General features: G+C 34.0%; 1 protein-coding gene across 4 annotated transcripts in view; it reads right to left on the bottom strand.

Annotated features, from left to right (window-relative positions):
- The window catches only part of LOC125656093 (synaptophysin-like), a 28,567-nt gene extending 9,688 nt beyond the window's left edge, over positions 1 to 18,879 (bottom strand). For 2 of the 4 annotated variants that reach the window (XM_056144551.1, XM_056144550.1), the window contains exons 1-2: positions 18,824 to 18,879; positions 13,667 to 13,732 (exon numbers count right to left, since the gene is read on the bottom strand). In XM_056144551.1, coding sequence (XP_056000526.1) covers positions 13,667 to 13,732; positions 18,824 to 18,841 — 84 coding nt within the window. In that variant the 5' untranslated portion in view covers positions 18,842 to 18,879. Of the gene's footprint in view, positions 1 to 818; positions 8,979 to 13,666; positions 13,733 to 18,823 lie in introns of those variants that run through there. The other 2 variants (XM_048886682.2, XM_048886681.2) reach the window with 1 other exon arrangement.
- Between the last annotated feature and the right edge of the window lie 291 nt (positions 18,880 to 19,170).

Genomic DNA, 19,170 nt, shown 5'->3' on the forward strand with positions numbered 1-19,170 from the left:
ATATTGCAGGTATCACTGATGTCACAGTGAGTTGTTTTCATTCCTCCAGGCAACTGGCGACAAAAGAAGTAAAGATATACCCTCGAAAAATTAAAGTCTCTGTATGTTAAAGACCCCTTTACATCCCCTGGTCAACATCTTCATAGAAGTTATAAAAATTTCTTTTCGAATTCAGAAAGAATTTAAACTTTACATACACTCACTTCACAAAAATTCCAGGGAAAAAAACTATTATCACAATGTTTTCACAAAGTAAATCTATCATGAATAAACAAATTACAGTTGACACTTGGTGTCTTGAACATCAACATCTTGTCAATACCATGTTGAAGTGAGTTGAAACTCCAAACTACATTTTCTTCCTGTATAATTTACCCTCAATATCTCAAACCCTTGTAGATATCTTGAAGTTGTTTTTTTTTTCTCAACATCATCAAGTTCAAAATAATGAGGTTTGACTGTATACTTCTATACCTATTTCTTAAAATTTTAAGGGGAGGATTTTGGATTTTTCAAATTCATCAAATTTCTAAATAGAATTTCAATAGAAACATGAAGATTGATAGCTATCTTTGGGGTGAAAGCAAAAATGCAATCAATGAATTCACGGGAACAATTAACTTAAAAGATCTACATTTTATCAACATGATCGATCAATAAAAACAATTTTACAAATATCTGAAACATGTTAATTTAATGGACCCAGGTTACGAGCATATGAATTTCATTTGGTACCGGGTCATTTCAGTGTAATTACTACATCGCATGCAGGACCTCATAAGCTGCATTCAGTACAAAGCATCAGTCATAGTACTTACCAAATTCATTATTCTTAGAGAAAGTACCGTGACGATCATTCGACCAGAGGCCCCATAATCCCAATGTATAATTCTAACCTCAACATCCATTAGCTTACGGTATTAATATTGCTCTCCTCAAGCAAAGTTTCAGGAATCCCATAAACGTCTTTCATTGTTCCACAACACAACTACAAATCATAACAAACTATCCCATATGATACTAAATTCAACAATAGGGGACTGCAACATCTACAATTTTTCATTACTCCAGATATATATCAGGAAAAAACAATTCCTTTCTTCCCCATTCTCAATCACATCCAAACAATTGCACATATATTGCCAATCACTTTTGCGTTTCCAATGTGTTGTATATTCTTCCGAGCTGCTCCGATATTGAGGCTTACTAAAGGCAGAAATCCTCTGAATATTACTAAATCCAAAGCATAGTTCCAAGATCAAATGACTATACTCTGAGATCACTGCATGAGATACAATCTTCTTCTTTTTCTTTTTTTGTCAGTTCTTAAAATATTATTATCCCATTATCATAACTTAATACACATTATAAAAATAAATCCTTTTGCCAGTAATTGCAACATAAAATTCTGTATTAGCACTCACAGCTCATAATTAATCAATCCGCAACGCATCCATACAAAAGTTATGTTGAAACGGAAAATGTATCCTAACTTGCAAATAGCAAACTCCCTCACATAATCATTTGTTTTGTAATTATGACATCATAATGGTGCCCTGCGAGTAAATGTCAGAACAAACTGGTTTCTGCTCCAATGCTTGAATATTGACAAACAATAATATCCTGTAATTGTTTCTTGCAAAAAACTCAAACACTTCCCGTGGGCTGATAATATTTTAACAACTAGCTGGTATCATCTGATGTTGCGTCAATCCAAACCTAATTCATGAAGTAACATGCCCCAGAATCAATTAAACTCAAGAGTGGAAAGCATCAAACAGAACCTCTGTCAAGTAACCTCTAATGAAAACCAAGAATCAACAACACTGAAGTTTAATAATTCATTTTTATGACATCTTCTATTGTTATAGCGAAAATATCACATTTCAGTAGTTCTGGTAATGGGTAGAGGGTATATAAATGTCAAACCAAAAAACTAATAATAAATAAACTGAATGAACTGTGGCTAATTGGAGTGTGAATTAATAAGGAAAAAACTTCTTATAAAATGATTGTGATTGTAGTAGAATACGTACACTGGTGCAGCTGAGATGCCGATGGATGGTGTGTATTGATAATGGAATAATTCCCTGGGGAATTAGCCTCAGACAGTATCAAATTTGACATGACAGATTGGAGATTGACTTCACACTGATCACTTGGCATATTCCATTTAGCACAAGAAATCACAAACAACAGAGGCAATCTAACAAGTGACAAGTGTATCATTAATTTCTCACTTGCTGTGAGATGGCTGCTTTAGATTAATTGCCACATAATTTAAAATAGCCACTTACTTTGTAACTGCTCCTAGTGGTGAATCATTACGTGACTGTAGCTGTTTAATGTATCTCACTTACAGCGGATGCAGCTACAAAATTGTCTCTATAACAATTATCATTTTTTGGTTTTTAAGTCATGAACTAAAAAATCTGACACAGTTCTTCGATTAAAACTGGTTACCGTGTGCCAATACTGAGTGCTGAATGTAATATGACCTTGACCTAGCTGCATGCAAAAGGATATTTTACAGGGATGGACCTGTAGCTCTCTGGTATACATTTTTATTTTTCCCCCAGAGAGCTACAGTTCTACAGCTACCTTTGACCTAATTACTTTAGAATAATGGGTGTAATAATTTCTGACAAAATGTATTTCTTGGGTAGCTCTACTGCAAGATTGCATCATGTTCTCGATTCTATGAACTTTTTGAAAATATGCTGCAATTAAATCATGAAAAAACCTACTTTCTTCTTTCATGTAAGATCTATCATTTGGCACAATTATTATGCATATATAAGTGACAACTAATCAAATTATAGCAGCATAAAAGAATGCTATTTCTAATTCTACAAAAAATGGTCTTCAACTCATTTTGCTATTTATCTGGATTATATTAAACAATCTATTTGATTTTTGTACATTAGTTTATCAATCAATAATGCAATTGTCTTTTCAAATGCTCATGCAGTCAATTGCTAATGCAATTTCACACACTTAAAGGATGCCATACTGGAAACTTTGATACCAAGTAACGCCCAAAAATTTAAACAGCACATTATGATAATTTTTGGAAGTTAAAACTTATATTAGTTCAATTTTTAAAGCCATTGGGTACAGTGCGCATGAATATATTGCAAGGGACTTTTGTGTGGACTGCCTTACATCTTCACCCTTCTTTGATGCATAATGTCCACTAAAACACATAATTCTATGTTTAAAACTCAATTCCAATACAGAAGGATTAGTTTCCTTAAATGTGAACAGTGTTATATGAAACAGAGATATGGGTTTTTTTCCCAATTCATTGTATCTCTATAAATATGAGTATCATGAACAGGCCATCATTATTCTAACTTGCATATCCAAGTCTCTACATATAGTAAATACAGTTTAATGAACCAATGTTAACATTACATGCACAAATTTAGTGAAAATAAATCAAAATTATTTTTTTTTTTTAAATACAGCAGAATTGCTTTGATAAATAATAAAAAAAAAATCCTTTAAATTTTTATAAAGGTTCTCAGACCTGTTTACCCCGTCCAACTGATGTCAGTATTCTAGAACCAAGTTGTCAGTATTTTGAGCACTTTGTCAGTATAAAAGTTGAATATATATAGCAAAAAATGCTACACGGGTTGTTAAACCCTTTTTTTATATGAACAACTCCTTGTATATATAAATAGGATGTTGCTGTTTACTGTTGCTTTTGTATTTTGCAATGTGTAATTATCATGGTTTTCCATCATTCTTTAAATCTGTCATATTTTATAAAATACCACAGCATTTTGATAAAATAATTTTTTATAGAGTCCACGAGGTTATCTCCTTGTAGAAGGTTGCCGGTTGTAATAATTTTGACCTTGCTCTTTGTTCAATAAATTTTGTTTAAATTATATTCCCTACATCCATACTATTTATCCCTTAATTTCAAAACAATTTGAACTTGATAAAATATGGAACGAAAATAAATACTCCATATTGAATTAAAGTTAGAAATATCCATGAATATTGTCATTGACTTATTAGACACTTTCAGCTTCGATAGGTACTTTTGTTGTTTACACTGAACGTGTCTGTAGCAGTCATTTATGCTTCCGTGACCGCAGCTGAAGTCATGTTGCACACACTACAAAACACCATGTGATCTTTCTTCAATTGTTGGAGGCATGGCCAAAGCACTCTGTATGAGTCCTTAAAATTAGGGCATATTGTTTTCTTGTTTTGAACCTCTGAATGGGTTTGGATGTTTTGTTTGCATTCTCGTCAATCTGACATTCGCCATCCATGCTTTTTTAAAAGTTTGACATAAATCAGTATCAATGGAGCGCTTTTAACAATGGCAACTTTAATTGACTAAACTGGTTCCCTATTGACCTCGCTTCTCTCCTCGGACTAATCAGCGGGGAACCAGTTTAATTCAATTGACAAGGTGTTTTTTTTCATCATACCGATCGGAAACTGATTTTTTCCAGATTCGTGGAAAATCGTAAATTCTTAACGTGAATCCATAGAGCGTATTTTGACTTTAAAATCCATGGAAAATATGGACAATCTGTACAAGTAAACAGTTCTGGGTTCTACTTCCTGTACTTTGATTACAATTACAGTCCACTCCACTTATATAGAAGTTGCTTATATTGAACTATTTGTTATATTGAAAGAACTAATATTGAACTATCTGTTGTATTGAAGTCGCTTATATTGAATTATATGTTATACTGAAGTTGCTCATCTGTTATATTGAACTGTCTGTTATATATTGAACTATTTGTTATATTGAAGTCAATTATATTGAACTATCTGTTATATTGAAGTCATGCGCTTATATTGAACTATTTATTATATTGAATTCGCGAAGTCACTTATATTGAACTATTTGTTATATTGAAGTCAATTATATTGAACTATCTGTTATATTGAAGTCATGCGCTTATATTGAACTATTTGTTTTATTGAAGTCACTTATATTGAACTATCTGTTATATTGAAGTCACTTATATTGAACTATCTGTTATATTGAAGTCAATTATATTGAACTATCTGTTATATTGAAGGCATGCGCTTATATTGAACTATTTATTACATTGAAGTCACTTATATTGAACTATCTGTTATATTGAAGGCATGCGCTTATATTGAACTATTTATTACATTGAAGTCACTTATATTGAACTATCTGTTATATTGAAGTCATGCGCTTATATTGAACTATTTGTTTTATTGAAGTCACTTATATTAAACTATCTGTTATATTGAAGTCACTTATATTGAACTATCTGTTATATTGAAGTCACTTATATTGAACTATCTGTTATATTGAAATATCTGTTATACTGAACCATCTGTTATATTGAAGTATCTTATATTGAACTGTTATATCGAAGTTGCTTATATTGAAGTATCTGTTATATTGAAGTAAAGATAAATAACCAATAACATTATTCATATGGTTCATTATTGGTTATAATATTGAAATTTGGATATAATGAACAATGCAGGTCACCATGCAGTTGAGGTAGCTTAGTGATGGAGTGTTAACTTTCTTCTTAACCATCAGGTCATGAGTTTGAGCCCTGCTTGTGCCATACGGCAACATGAAAGCCAAGACGTAAACATAGGTTGTGATTGCTTCTTCGCCAAATGCTCGGTATTCAGAAGTGAGAATCATGGGTTTTTCAAATATTACCTTAAAAATGAAGGTCCCATATTGCAGCAGGCATTGGCATGCTAAAGAACCCCCACTGCTACAGCCTTGAGTGCTAAGCATTCAGGTCTAAATCTGTGGTATGCATCACCTATAGCTGGAGATGTCTCAGTATGATTCAAATATTCTTCAAAGGGTGTAAAAGTAAACAAACAAACAATATTCAGTCAATGGCTGCTCTCCTCAGGTAGTGAACTGGTGACAAGTATGAATATATGGTAGCTTGCTGTGACTTAAAATCTGTTATTGCAAATGTACATGCAAATGATAAATGCTGCTATTTTATGTATAGGCAGGGACCATGTAGGAAAACAAACTGACATATGCATGTTGAGTGTACATTACGAAAACCAATGTGCGAAAAAATGTCCATGCACTTTTAGGAATCTTGGGAACACATGAAAATTGGTGAATCACTGAGTTATGTTGTTTGGGAACACATTATGCAAAAAAAAAAAGGCATGGAGACACTGATTCACTGAGTGCATGTTGTCCAAAATTGACATGATTAGGGCTTAATCTTTTATTAATTGTCACTATGTTTATGATTGGGAACTTTGATAATGGTTTTGCCATGCACAGTGACTTAACCAGAGTTTGCTATTTTTGGTCTGAGGTTCAACCACTTCCTAAGCCTTTCCAGCATGTTTATAATTGGTTGGTAATTCCTGTTTCCAAAAGCCTGTACACTTTTAGCTACATTGTGTGACTGATAAAACCCCAAGGTTCCTAACAGCACGTCCTCATTAGATTAAGACATTCAGCCTTATAGCTCTGGGGGTACAGTAGACCCAAGTCCATTATAAATGATCAATACTAACTTCTCCCCGGTGACTGGAATGTTAAAATTTGGATATAACTGCACAAGGCATTACTTTCTTCACTTTTGCTTGAAATTGCTATCACATTGTCAAATTCAACCTTGTATTTTTTCACTTTTGTCTGTATATTTTCACAACCAAATACAAGCACTGTATAAAAAAAAATACATACAACATATGGAATTCAAATAAAATAACATTGAACACTCAAAATAAACCAATTTTTAACATTCAAACATTTTTCTTTTAATTTTGTGTGAATTCTAGCACTTTGACATAAATATAACATGATGCGTACAATAATTGACCACCAAGCTTCAAATAAAGCCACGCAGTTAAGCAACACACATTCACCCTGATTCTTAATCAAATTTTCTGAAGCTTCAGCTAAAAAATTTGGCAGATGAAGCCAAAATATCTTGGGTAATTCTTGACTACTCAATCAGGACTTCTTTAATCTGAATTCTGATCAGTTATTCATGGCACAGAAAAGACCTTCTACTTAGTTACACGCAATCAGGGCTAAGTTCTAATCACTACTCCCAATACTGGCCTGTCGTAATGAGGCCTGGGGCAATATCAGAGGCCTTTAACTGAATTATTCTGAAACCTTCCTCTTTTCTTTGTATTTCATCAACTTAGCATTTACTTAAACTGTAAAATCCTGTATCTCTGCCATATAGACTCATTCCATTAGTTGAAAAAAAAAAAGAATTTCCAGAGTTCATGAACATTCTAAATGATTGAATAACTTGAGGGAAGGATTCAGAACTTTTTTTCAAAGAGAGGATCCAAGCATCGATCCTCAAAAGTCAAGGTTTTGTGATTACGTGCTCTCCACACAAAGAGTGGAGAGTACGTAAGATAACCTTGACTTGTGAAGATGGGACCCAAGATGATACAATTATATAATGCTCAAAAATGGGATTGTAACCCCCAAAATCACATTTTCTTCATTTGGTAATTATTTTCAACCAAAGACAGAAATGCATTCCAAATAATGTTGCAATCTACACATTCCCTTCACCAAAGGGAAACTGCCACCACCAGCACCACCCCTCTAGATCTGCTTGAATTCTATGATGCATAAAAGTTTAAATTGTTACATGGATTATTATTGCCATTGGGATGTTATATCACTTGCATATTTATTTAAATCAACAAATGATCAAGCAATTCTATCACAAGACTATGTCTTTCTTCTTCCATCATCTCAAGTCCCATAGGGATTCAGGTTAGAAAAGGTCCTTAGTACCCCTTGCTTGTAATAAGAGGCAACTAAATGGGGTGGTTCTTTGGATAAGAACGCAAAAACCGAGGTCCCGTGTCACAGCATGTGTGGCACGATAAAGATCCCTCCCTGTTCAAAGGCCATAAGTGCCGAGCATAGGCCTAAATTTTGCAGCCCTTCACCAGTAATGGTGACCTCTCCATATGAGTGAAAAATTTTCTCAAGAGGGACATTAAACAGTATACAACCAAACGAAACCATTTTATCACAAAGTCTTCATCATATATACAGATGAGAGAATTCTCATTACTAAAAATGCAGTGATATTATATCATAGAATTGAACCTGGGACCTCTCAGTGATGGATCAAGCCCCCTAACCACTAGACTGCCGTGACTGATGTACGAACACCTGAGCGTCACAGGCTACGAACAAGATAGAAAAAATCTAACAAGCTGACAGCAGATCACAGAAAAACTTCATATATTGATTCCAGTGGTAAACTGTGCTTGATAAGGCTTCTAGTGTTCTTTTCTTAACAATCGGGATGCTCTACGATGCTCAATTACACAAATTTGCTTGGATGCACTGATAAGAGATATGCTGTCTCAAAGTTTAAAGAAAAAAATATACATCATCCTGTAGTTTTATTTCACAGCAATTTTACCCCATGCTGAGAATTTTTATGTTTCCTGATAGTATTGTATCATTATCAAATGCATTGTTTGTTTTTCTATGTTTCAGAATAATAATAGACCTACTAAAATATACTATCTGACAAATAATTCAAATCAGATGTAGTTGTCTTCACTATAACCCCACCATCCCACCTCCACTCCATGCAACAAGTGCTGCATCATGACCAATGGCAGATTTTATAAGCACAGTGTTTCACACATGTCAAGAAGCTGAAAATGAATTAATATTTCAGAATTATTTAATAAACACAGTTTTTAGTAAAACTGACAATTTTCTTCAGCAGAGGTGAAATAAAAAATTTGAAACACAGAAGGCTGTGCTGCTACAACTCTCAGCAACAGTACCTTGTTAAAAATGGGAAACAACACATAAATGTTTATCAAAACCAGAAATATATATCAAGAGGCTTATGGGTCACCACACTCACCTTAGTCAACCTGGTCGTACTGCTCTTCTGACAAAGATTTTTTTTAGAAAGACTTCTTACCCTCTTCAATGTTCCCACAAAAAATAAAAATTAAACTCATACTATGACCCCCACCTAAGGTGTGAGAACATGGTAATGAATTTAAAACTCAACTTGATTTCATACAATTATAGGGATGCCATATAATATGTATCATGCAGGGCTCGAAATTAACATATGCCCATCAGTCTGTGACTGGTTAAAAGTCTGGCGGACTGACTGACATTTGTTTTAGTCAGTCCAATGGGACTGGTTAATTTTCTAAAGCATAATTTTGGAAATTATACTTATGAAATTTTATACACACATTTGGCATGCTTCGATATGTAGATATCAGACGAATCTGATTTGTAAATATAAATCCCACATTTAAGTGTTACAATATTGTCAGAGGCATATTGAGTTAAATTTCATTTTAATAACATTAACGAAATATGTTTAATTATTTCTGGAACACTCTGTTGGACTGGTAAATTTTTCTGCGGACTCAGGTTGAAATTATACCCCATCAGTCCGACTGGACTGGTGACACAAAAAGTTAGCTTCAAGCCCTGTCATGTAAATTTCATCCCCAACTTTAGTCCCATAGTCCACATCTTTTAAAAAAAAAAAATTCAAACTTTTCCTTACCTATGTTCTAATATCAAACTTTGAATCCATATTGTGGCCCATCTACCCCCATTGAATCTACACTCATTAAAGAAGCTTTCACACATACAATCATATAAGTTTGATATTTTCTGACCCAGTAGTTTTTTCAATTTTTTAAAGATGATACAGTATTGTTCACCATTTCTTAATTATCTCCCCTTTAAAAAAGATGTGACCCTTCATTTGTACAGTTTTAAATTCCATCCACCTAAAGATGCTTTATGTCAAGTTTGGTTGAAATTGGACCTGTGGTTCTGGAGAAGAATTAAAAGATGTGTAAAGTTTCTTGACAGACGAATGGACAGATGGGCACTGGATAACAGAAAGCTCACTTGAGCTTATAGCCATGATAGCTCTGGTGAGCTAAAAACTACATTGCTCTGGCTGATCCTCATGATGGATAACATTTGACAAATATTGCTAGTTAAATCAATACCCTTTATGTTGCGAGCCATCCTTATCATTATAGGGATGTTTTCTGATGGTCCTTAATTGTTTTATTTTGAACATGTTGAAAGGCCATCCCCTACATCCCAGATAAATCCCCTGAGCTGCCTAACATTTCTCCACACTATGTTCAATTATGGATGAGACTTTACATAAAGCCGAATAACACAAACAATTTATGTAGCTCTCTCTGTGATCAAATGTGTAAATGTTACCCCTTTTGATGCCAGGCATCACATACACACAGGCCTCTCTGAATTTAAGACTATTCATTGGATATATGTTTCATTTGGTAACTATAAGCAAGTACATGTGTGCTGATTTTAGCTGAGTCCATATCTAGTGCCTTGGGCATTGAAACACGAGTGCAAATTCATGGATGCACTACAACTACCTGCAGAACTGTAGTTCTCTGGGAAAAAACTGAGATAAACCAGAGTGATTCAGATCCATCCATCAAAACATAAAATGCAATTTTTCTATACTCTGTACTATTGTGTTGCAGCTTTGAGTTTGAATTGATTGACAACCCAATATGGCTTCAGAAGCAGGCAATATTTATTACAGTTGGGATTTTCAATTTCAGGGGAACTCTAATGTAATGAACATTTAAAGGGATAGCTGTGGGAAAATCTGTTATATGCACTTTACGATGCTAAAAATATGAAACGGCAACATATCTATGAATTTTATACAACATATCTGAATCATGCACACACACAATAAAAACTGGGGCTGTAAATTGCAGTCTCTATAATGGATGGACCTTGTCCTAATATTCCCCCAAAGAGCAACAATTTGGTAGAATAGGAAATTTTCAACTCATCTATTATAACCCAAAACAGAAGTGCTATTTTGTGATTACACCAAATGGTTTCCTAAACTAAATAGGGAGTAAATTAGTGTTGAAAAATCAGAAAAATTTCATAATCGATAATTGGTTATAATCGGAAGAACTGTATTGATCAATGATCAATATAATCGGTATTTACATGTAGTTAACAGTCTGAGAATTTAACGGTAGACCGAAAGACCGTGGCTATGCCAAATGAGGTCGGGCCATGCCATGTGCAAATAAGATATCCCAAATTGTCTATGCCAAATTCTAAGAAACATAGGAATAATTATGATACGTGTGTGATAATGCACTTAAAATAAATATTTTCTCTAAGACTTACAATCGTCAAAATCTATTTTTGTGACCTGGATTTCCCTCTGTTAATTTTAGAGTATACGACTTAAGCATCTAAGCGGTTTGAAGATTATGACTAGTGCTCTAAACAAATTTTTCAAAATATGATTCGTATGTCTTTAAATGTTGATGATTTTTTTTTTACTAGCATTGATGAATTTTATTGGGATCGATTTTTAAACTAAAATTTTCGTCAACAATATAATTAGAGTTATCCTATTTTTTCTTTATTTCCCAAATATTCAAGTATTGCAAGAATGTCGAAACAAAATAACATACGTTTGACTTAGCAAAAATAATTTTGAGGTGAAGGTCAAACAAACAGCATGTATATGATTACGCAGTTTAAGTATTTTCTGGACAGTAATTATGATTATGATGAGCAAAAGAAAAAAGAAAATGAGGACAATATCAATAGATCAAATGTAGAATTGGAAATGGAGTATGAAGTTGAATAAAAAAACCAAAGTTTGTTAATAACTATTTTTTCTCAATATATGTGTTATTTTTGTCGTCAAATTTTGGTCAGGTCTATGCCAAATGCCAATGGTCTATGCTGCATCAAAAAGACATAGACCTATTGTCTATGCCATTTAAAAAGTTAAATTCTCAGACTGAGTTAATAAATGTTTATTATTTTGGGGTTATTTCCATTTAGTTTTATGGATATGTACAGCATATGCTCTAGCTGGTGTTACTGAATTCCCACTTTTCAATGTGGAGTCCACTCTGACTCTCCCCCACACATGTCTCGATATAAAAGCGAGATTAACAGTCAAATGAATCTCGGATTAGATATCAATTAGTGTACAGGCGACAATCGATTATGAAAAATAGAATCTATAATCGGAATCGAAGAGCCAAAAACGATCGATAATCGATTGTCGGCGACAATCGTTTCATCACTATAGCGTATAAATAAAAAACCCTATTCTTAGAAATCTGAAAATAAGTTCCAGACCTAGAAAAGTAACAAGTTCATCCCGGGTTCCAATGTTGGTTAATGATCGAGCTATGCTGTGAATTTGAACTTTTGAAACCCCGAAGCATAGGGTACATCTATATCATGAACACCTTATTATCGCAATTCACCTTTGAATTAGAACACTTTGGCCGATATAGTATTGCGTTGTGTGACGACACAATTGAATCTGTTTGTAATACAATTGCGAAATGCAACAGAAACTCTCATTGGTCCATATGTATAAGTCCGCCCAAATTCCCTTATACGGGAGTAGTCAGCATTTGAAAACATGACGGCCAGATGCTAGATGAAAAAAAAAACTTCAAAGGAAGAAAGAGAAAAAGTTGTATTCTTGTGTTGTTGTCTCATAAATGTAATATAAAAAAAATTCCTAACATATTTTCCTACTATACTTGTGTCCAAACTTACCTTCAAATATTTATTAAAGCCCCATACGACCCAAAGACTCGATCACAGCTTTTGATGATTTCGTTCGTAGACGTAGCCATGTTAGGTAGCCAGTCAATTCAAATCCCGGTTCATTTCCATATTGGCACAATAGCGTCTAGATATGTACTAATACCCCACAAATATTTTAGCTAAATTGTTTAAATAATATACCACCCCAATCCTATTAAATGATAATTATTCAAATAGCTAAACTCACGGCAGTGCGGCTTTCATTAGTCATGAGCGGCCGCGCCGGCCGGTCTCCATCTAATGTCCTTATGTAGCATATTCGTTCATCTACAGCTTATTTTACCTTTACAAAAACTGGTACAAAAATGTTTTAATTTTTATTAATTATTCGTGTTGATAATAAATGAAGAGCGAATACATAACTTACAACCGATTTTATGAATAGATACCAATAGCAAGAGTTCGAATTGACCGGTTACCTAACATGGCTACGTCAACAAACGAAATCATTTGAAGCTGCGAGTTTTCGGGTGGTGTGTGGCTTTAATGAATATTTGAAGGTATGTTTGGACGCAAGTATATAGTAGGAAAATATGTTAAGATTTTTTTATATTGAGTTTATGAGACAGCAACACAAGAATACACCGATTTCAGGCCTCAACCGTCCGCAGCTTTTTGTGACCCGTAAATCAAAGGTTTTTATAAGAGGTGGATCTTTTCAGAGAGCTATGTACAGTTCTCCAGCTACACTGAATCCGCTCGAGAAAGTGGGCGGGCTGTAATCGGCCAATGAAAACTCTTGCTGTATTACATCAAACATGTCATTCAAATTGTTCAATCGTCTCATTCAATTGTGTCGTCACACAACGCAATACTATATCAGGTAAAGCGTTCTAATTCAAAGGTGAATTGCGATAAACATGTTCAGTGTGGGAACTCAAATTTTATACAATTAATCAGTGACATTTTTACGACAGAGATATTGATAATACAACATCCAGTGAAATATTGTGCTACGAGCTACATGTGGCATCAGTTGGTCCTCATTTCTGCACTGCTACTCACCCACTGAATGGCCTTGATAAAACCCTTGGGTTCTTTCAGAGGTTCTATACTAAAGTTGCCCAAGCACTGAAATACAATAAAAATTGTCAGTACATATGGTAAAAGATCAACTTCATTTATAGACACAAGTTATTACATCATAAATATGTACCAATGTTTATCTTATAATAAAATTAATTAATATATCTCTATATATATATTTACCTAAACATAATTTTTCAATCTACTGGGCTAATAATAGCAGCTGTATTAGTGTGTGCACATAAATTGGATAACGTGATAATAACGTGTTATACTTTATGAATTTTCTTTTGTTTGCCAACATCCAGCTGCCGTTTGGCAAATAAATAAGAGTCTGAAAAATAATATATCTATAGGTATCCTTGTAGAGTGTACATTATGTAAATGAAAATATTCCATGGTTGTCAGTCAACAAAATGATCCAGCCATGGAACAGCTACAGATGATTTGTAGGATATCATCAGTAGACAGGCATTGTGATGTCATTACAGTGAAAGCTGTCTAATCCGACATGTACTGGGAGACAAAACTCTGCTGTCTCTATATATAGTGAAACCTGTCTAATCCGACATGTACTGGGAGACAAAACTCTGCTGTCTCTATATACAGTGAAACCTGTCTAATCCGACATGTACTGGGAAATTAAACTCTGCTGTCTCTATATATAGTGAAACCTGTCTAATCCGACATGTACTGGGAGACAAAACTCTGCTTTCCCTATATACAGTGAAACCTGTCTAATCCAACATGTACTGGGAGACAAAACTCTGCTGTCCCTATATATAGTGAAACCTGTCTAATCCGACATGTACTGGAAGACAAAACTCTGCTGTCCCTATATACAGGAAACCTGTCTAATCCGACATGTACTGGGAGACAAAACTCTGCTGTCCCTATATATAGTGAAACCTGTCTAATCCGACATGTACTGGAAGACAAAACTGCTGTCCCTATATACAGTGAAACCTGTCTAATCCGACATGTACTGGGAGACAAAACTCTGCTGTCTCTATATACAGGAAACCTGTCTAATCCGACATGTACTGGGAGACAAAACTCTGTTATCCCTATATACAGGAAACCTGTCTAATCCGACATGTACTGGGAGACAAAACTCTGCTGTCCCTATATACAGTGAAACCTGTCTAATCCGACATACACTGGGAGACAATTTTTTCGGTCCAAATTCACAGTGTGTCAGAATACTTTGTGTCAGTGGGTTGTTTTTTTTAACTTTTTGAGTTTTAAGCGTCATGATAACCCTCTGTGGCTGAATTCTGGGAGGTTTTTTTAAAAGGGTCACACTTTAAAAAAAAAAAAATTGATCTAAAATATTTGATTTTGATCTACACTGTTTAGGGTACACTTCAGTAGTGTTTTGTTCATAATACGAATAAATCTTGTTTCAATGCACATGAAATGAATACCTTCATAATTATTTATCAATTGACTGAAGTTCCTATTGGATAATTGTCATCATATGTCTCTTTGTCACACTTATACATCATATATATATATATCTCATCAATGTTAGAAGGTATGGTCTTTAAATATATTAGGGACCTCTTTTACGCATTTCGTGCTGCCGTTATGATATACATCGAGTCACAGAAGTGGGCAGTTTTTCGAGAGTGCTCGCAAACCTCAAAATTTGTTGTAGTTGTAGACCTTTACCGATGAAACTATCGATTCCTGTGATCGAGACCATGTGCAAACTGATGTCCTACGGAATTGTTTTCTCAATTTGTCAGTCGGCATTTTATTTCGTTTTGTGTAAATCTATAATTAAACAACATCACCATGTTGAAACACAACTTAAAGACTGGTACCATGTTGAAACAAAACTTAAAGACTGGTTTTCTGCCTTTATTCTTATATACTTCCTGGAAAGAACATTGAGCCCGATTGCAAATGTGAACTTTCATCTTTTTATCTGTGTCACTCATGGTGACCCTTTGGATGATGATTTTGGGAGTAAGAAATATATTTTATGCAGAAATTTGCGTTGATGGAAACACCGAGTGTGTCGAAAAAGATAGTTATTAGCAAGGTTAAAGGTTTCAAAGAGTAGGTCAAACTCCAAAGTCACGATCACAGGGTCAAAAATGTTGGTACCCACGGAAAGGTCCTGTCACAAGGAATACTCAAGTGAAATATTAAAGCTCTAGCACTTACTGTCAGGGTTCATACACCTTTTTTGTTCCTATTTTCCATGACTTTTCCAGGATTTTTTTAAAATTCCATACCCAAAATTATAGACAATTATGCATCATTAATCAATTATTTATTAAATATTCTTATCACATTTATGTATACCACAAGTTTTTGACACATTTATATAGCTGGCATGTGATACTATGACTTCTAAAAATAGCATATTCTAAGCTTCTCAAGTTCCACATTTATCTAGATAGACTACTCTACTGCAACCTATAAAAACAACTTTGTTGTCACCACTTATTCATTGATGGGTACCAAAGAATGCACCAACATCTCAAAATGACTGAAGACACTAAATTTCCATTTCTTTCTTGTTTTAAATATGCTGGTATTAAAACCATTTGATTTTGTGAACCTCACTTCATGTATAGGTGACCAAATTTTTTTTAGCTTTCTCCAACGGAGAACCTGGTTAATTATGTTAATGTATTTCTTAATTCTTTAACGTCTCATGGCATTTGATTTCGCGATAAATGTGAGTTTTCCTTCTCTTCCTGCATACTCAACAGCTGATGTTTCTAAAGTGCTAATGTCCTTTTCAAACCTTTTTTTCTTAGCTTTCATTTCTTCTATTTCTTCAATTAGGTTTTTCCTTTTCTTAGAATAAATAGACCTCGTTATTACGTTGTCCCAAGATGCCGGGACTCGGTATTACGTTGTAAAAATTCCGACAAAAACGTAATAAACCCCTATTTATTCAATAGGGATTCTCAAAATAATAAGTCATTCACACCTTGGCTGCCCCAGGCAGTCACCATGTAAATTTCCTGGTCTGTTCGGGGATTAGAGACACTTGACTGATCACGCTTTGATAGATCTAGCACATACCCTGTATCGAAGTCAGTGATAAGCAATTAAATGATGTTTATTTAGAAATTGTACTCAATAAAATTTTCTTCATTTTTCACACTTTGATGACCAAAGAAATAATAATATCTCAACTATATGCATGTTTAGCATCTTGTGATTGCTTTCGATTTTAAAACTCTATTTACGGACAGCATGTAGGACAAAATTTATCGTAGCACAGTTAAAACAGCTTGGACATAGTTAGATGAGAAAAGGTAGTGTTCAATTAAAACAATTGTCAGTTATTTTGACATAATAGTTTGAGATTTGTTAGATTTCGTCCATAAATACGCCGATCAAACTGCCCAGTGCTATCGGCCGATTTGTGCAAGGCATTTAGCTCAGTGAACATTTTAAAATCCCTTGGTATCTTTTTTTGATGTGCACGTGATTTTAGTGACATCATTTAGTGTTATAAATGTGATCTTAATATTAGTGCATTATTTTTTTAAAAGTGGATTGCGTTTGTTCTCCGTGTTTATCGTTGGTAAAAAAAAAAAATGTACGAGTGTTGGATATCGCGTGCGTTTTGTGTCGTAGTTTTGTTGTGTTTTTTAAGATGGGATTTATTAAATTGTGTTTTGTATCGTGTAGTAGAGACATAACGTAAGAAAAACGATGTTTTGTTATTTTTTTTTCTATTAGATGACCTAGTGCAAGAGCGATAATCTTCAATTAGGCAGGCCGGAAACTACGTACTAAATAGGAAACCATGCTAAACATTAACTGCATGGTTCCTTGTTTACAATGGGAAGAAACAGTCTGACATAGAAAAACAACACCGGGAGACAAACAAAAGATCGATGATTGATGATTTTTTAACACCTAATAAAAAATAATTTGCCATTTATATAATTTTCCAGGACTATTCAAGGACTTTTGGCAACAATACTGATTTCCATGACTTTTCAAGGCCTTTAATTTTCAAATTAAAATTCCATGACTTTTCAAGGATTCAAGGACCTGTACGAACCCTGTACTGTTCAAAAGTTATTAGCAAGGTTAAAGTTTCAGACAGAATTTCAGACAGGACAAAAATAATATGCCCCCCTCCTCCCAATCTTCGATCTCAGGGGCATAAAAATTGCACATTAATACAATATATACAACAACAAAAATGAATTTTACAAAAAAATACCAATAATAATTTTGAAGAAAAAATTCATTACAAAAACTGAAAGTCACAATTTTAGAAGCAAAATATCGCCGAACGGTAAGATGCCTGTTGGCTCTAGTTTAAACTGATTATTAAGTTAATTCTTGTTTATGTTAGACAACAGTTTGGACTGTTATCAAAAACTATTTTGTCCCTCGAGTATGTATGAATAATGAGTACAGGTCAAGCCCAATGTATTTTACCGAACCCAATTTCAAAGAACATATCAACCGAAAATCAACAAACTGAACATTGAATCGAGCATTTATATTTAACAGTATTAATATTTCTGTGAATCATTTCTGTCCTATTATTTTGTGCATCGATACTCACTGCTAGTTAAAAATCACTTGTTTCGCCACTGAGAAGGGGTTTATTTTTGTGGCTATTTTTGCATCAGAAACCTTTATCAAATTATGTGTTCGTATTGTGTGTGTGTGTAAGGAAAATTGTAAACTTTCTGAATTTGAGTAAAAGAATTCTGAAAAGATTCTTATAATCATATCTACAGTTATTTATGAAAATGAAAATCAATGTACATGTCCTAGATATCTTACTTTACTATTCATGCAAATTGTAAGAGGCCTAGCATTATTCTTTGTAGTCGTTCATGGTGTCTTTTATGATAAACAAATTTAACAAAGATATACTGCTAACCGTACCCAAAAACGAAAAAAAAAAAGCCTCACACATTATGCACGTGAGTCAGAATCATAAATAGGCTCCGTAATTTTGAAATCCTTCTCGCACTTTTGGGAGAGGACCCGGCGTCCAAATCTCCCATCATGACAAAGGCACCGCGAGACAAGTTTTTTGTTTTCCCATTAGTATACTTGGATCCATTCTCCTAACCGTAATGAGAAACATTTATTACTGAGCTGTTACACAGAAAATTGACAGTTTTTCTTTACCTTTCCTACGGCATCCATTTTCAGTTTTCCAGCCTACTAAGGTCAAGGTCAGTGTGATTTTTGATATATCGTTCTCAAAATGTTTCGTGTAGAAAGAAAGACAATGAAACATAGTCATCCAGATTTATCATGGATGGAATTTAACAATAAGTCAAATAAATATACATGTATTTACAGATATGCATATGAACTGTTAGTACTTAGTTTATTATCAGTATATATATTGTGCAACATGATTGTATGCCAATTTACGCTGGTGTGTCCAGTGGTCCGTGTTTGCGAGCCAACTATATGGGAGTTAATATGGGATTCGTTATCTTCACCTTTCATAAAAATATCTACTTAGA

Source organism: Ostrea edulis, chromosome 7 (genome assembly GCF_947568905.1).
Source record: "Ostrea edulis chromosome 7, xbOstEdul1.1, whole genome shotgun sequence".
NCBI classification, from domain to species: Eukaryota; Metazoa; Mollusca; class Bivalvia; order Ostreida; family Ostreidae; genus Ostrea; species Ostrea edulis.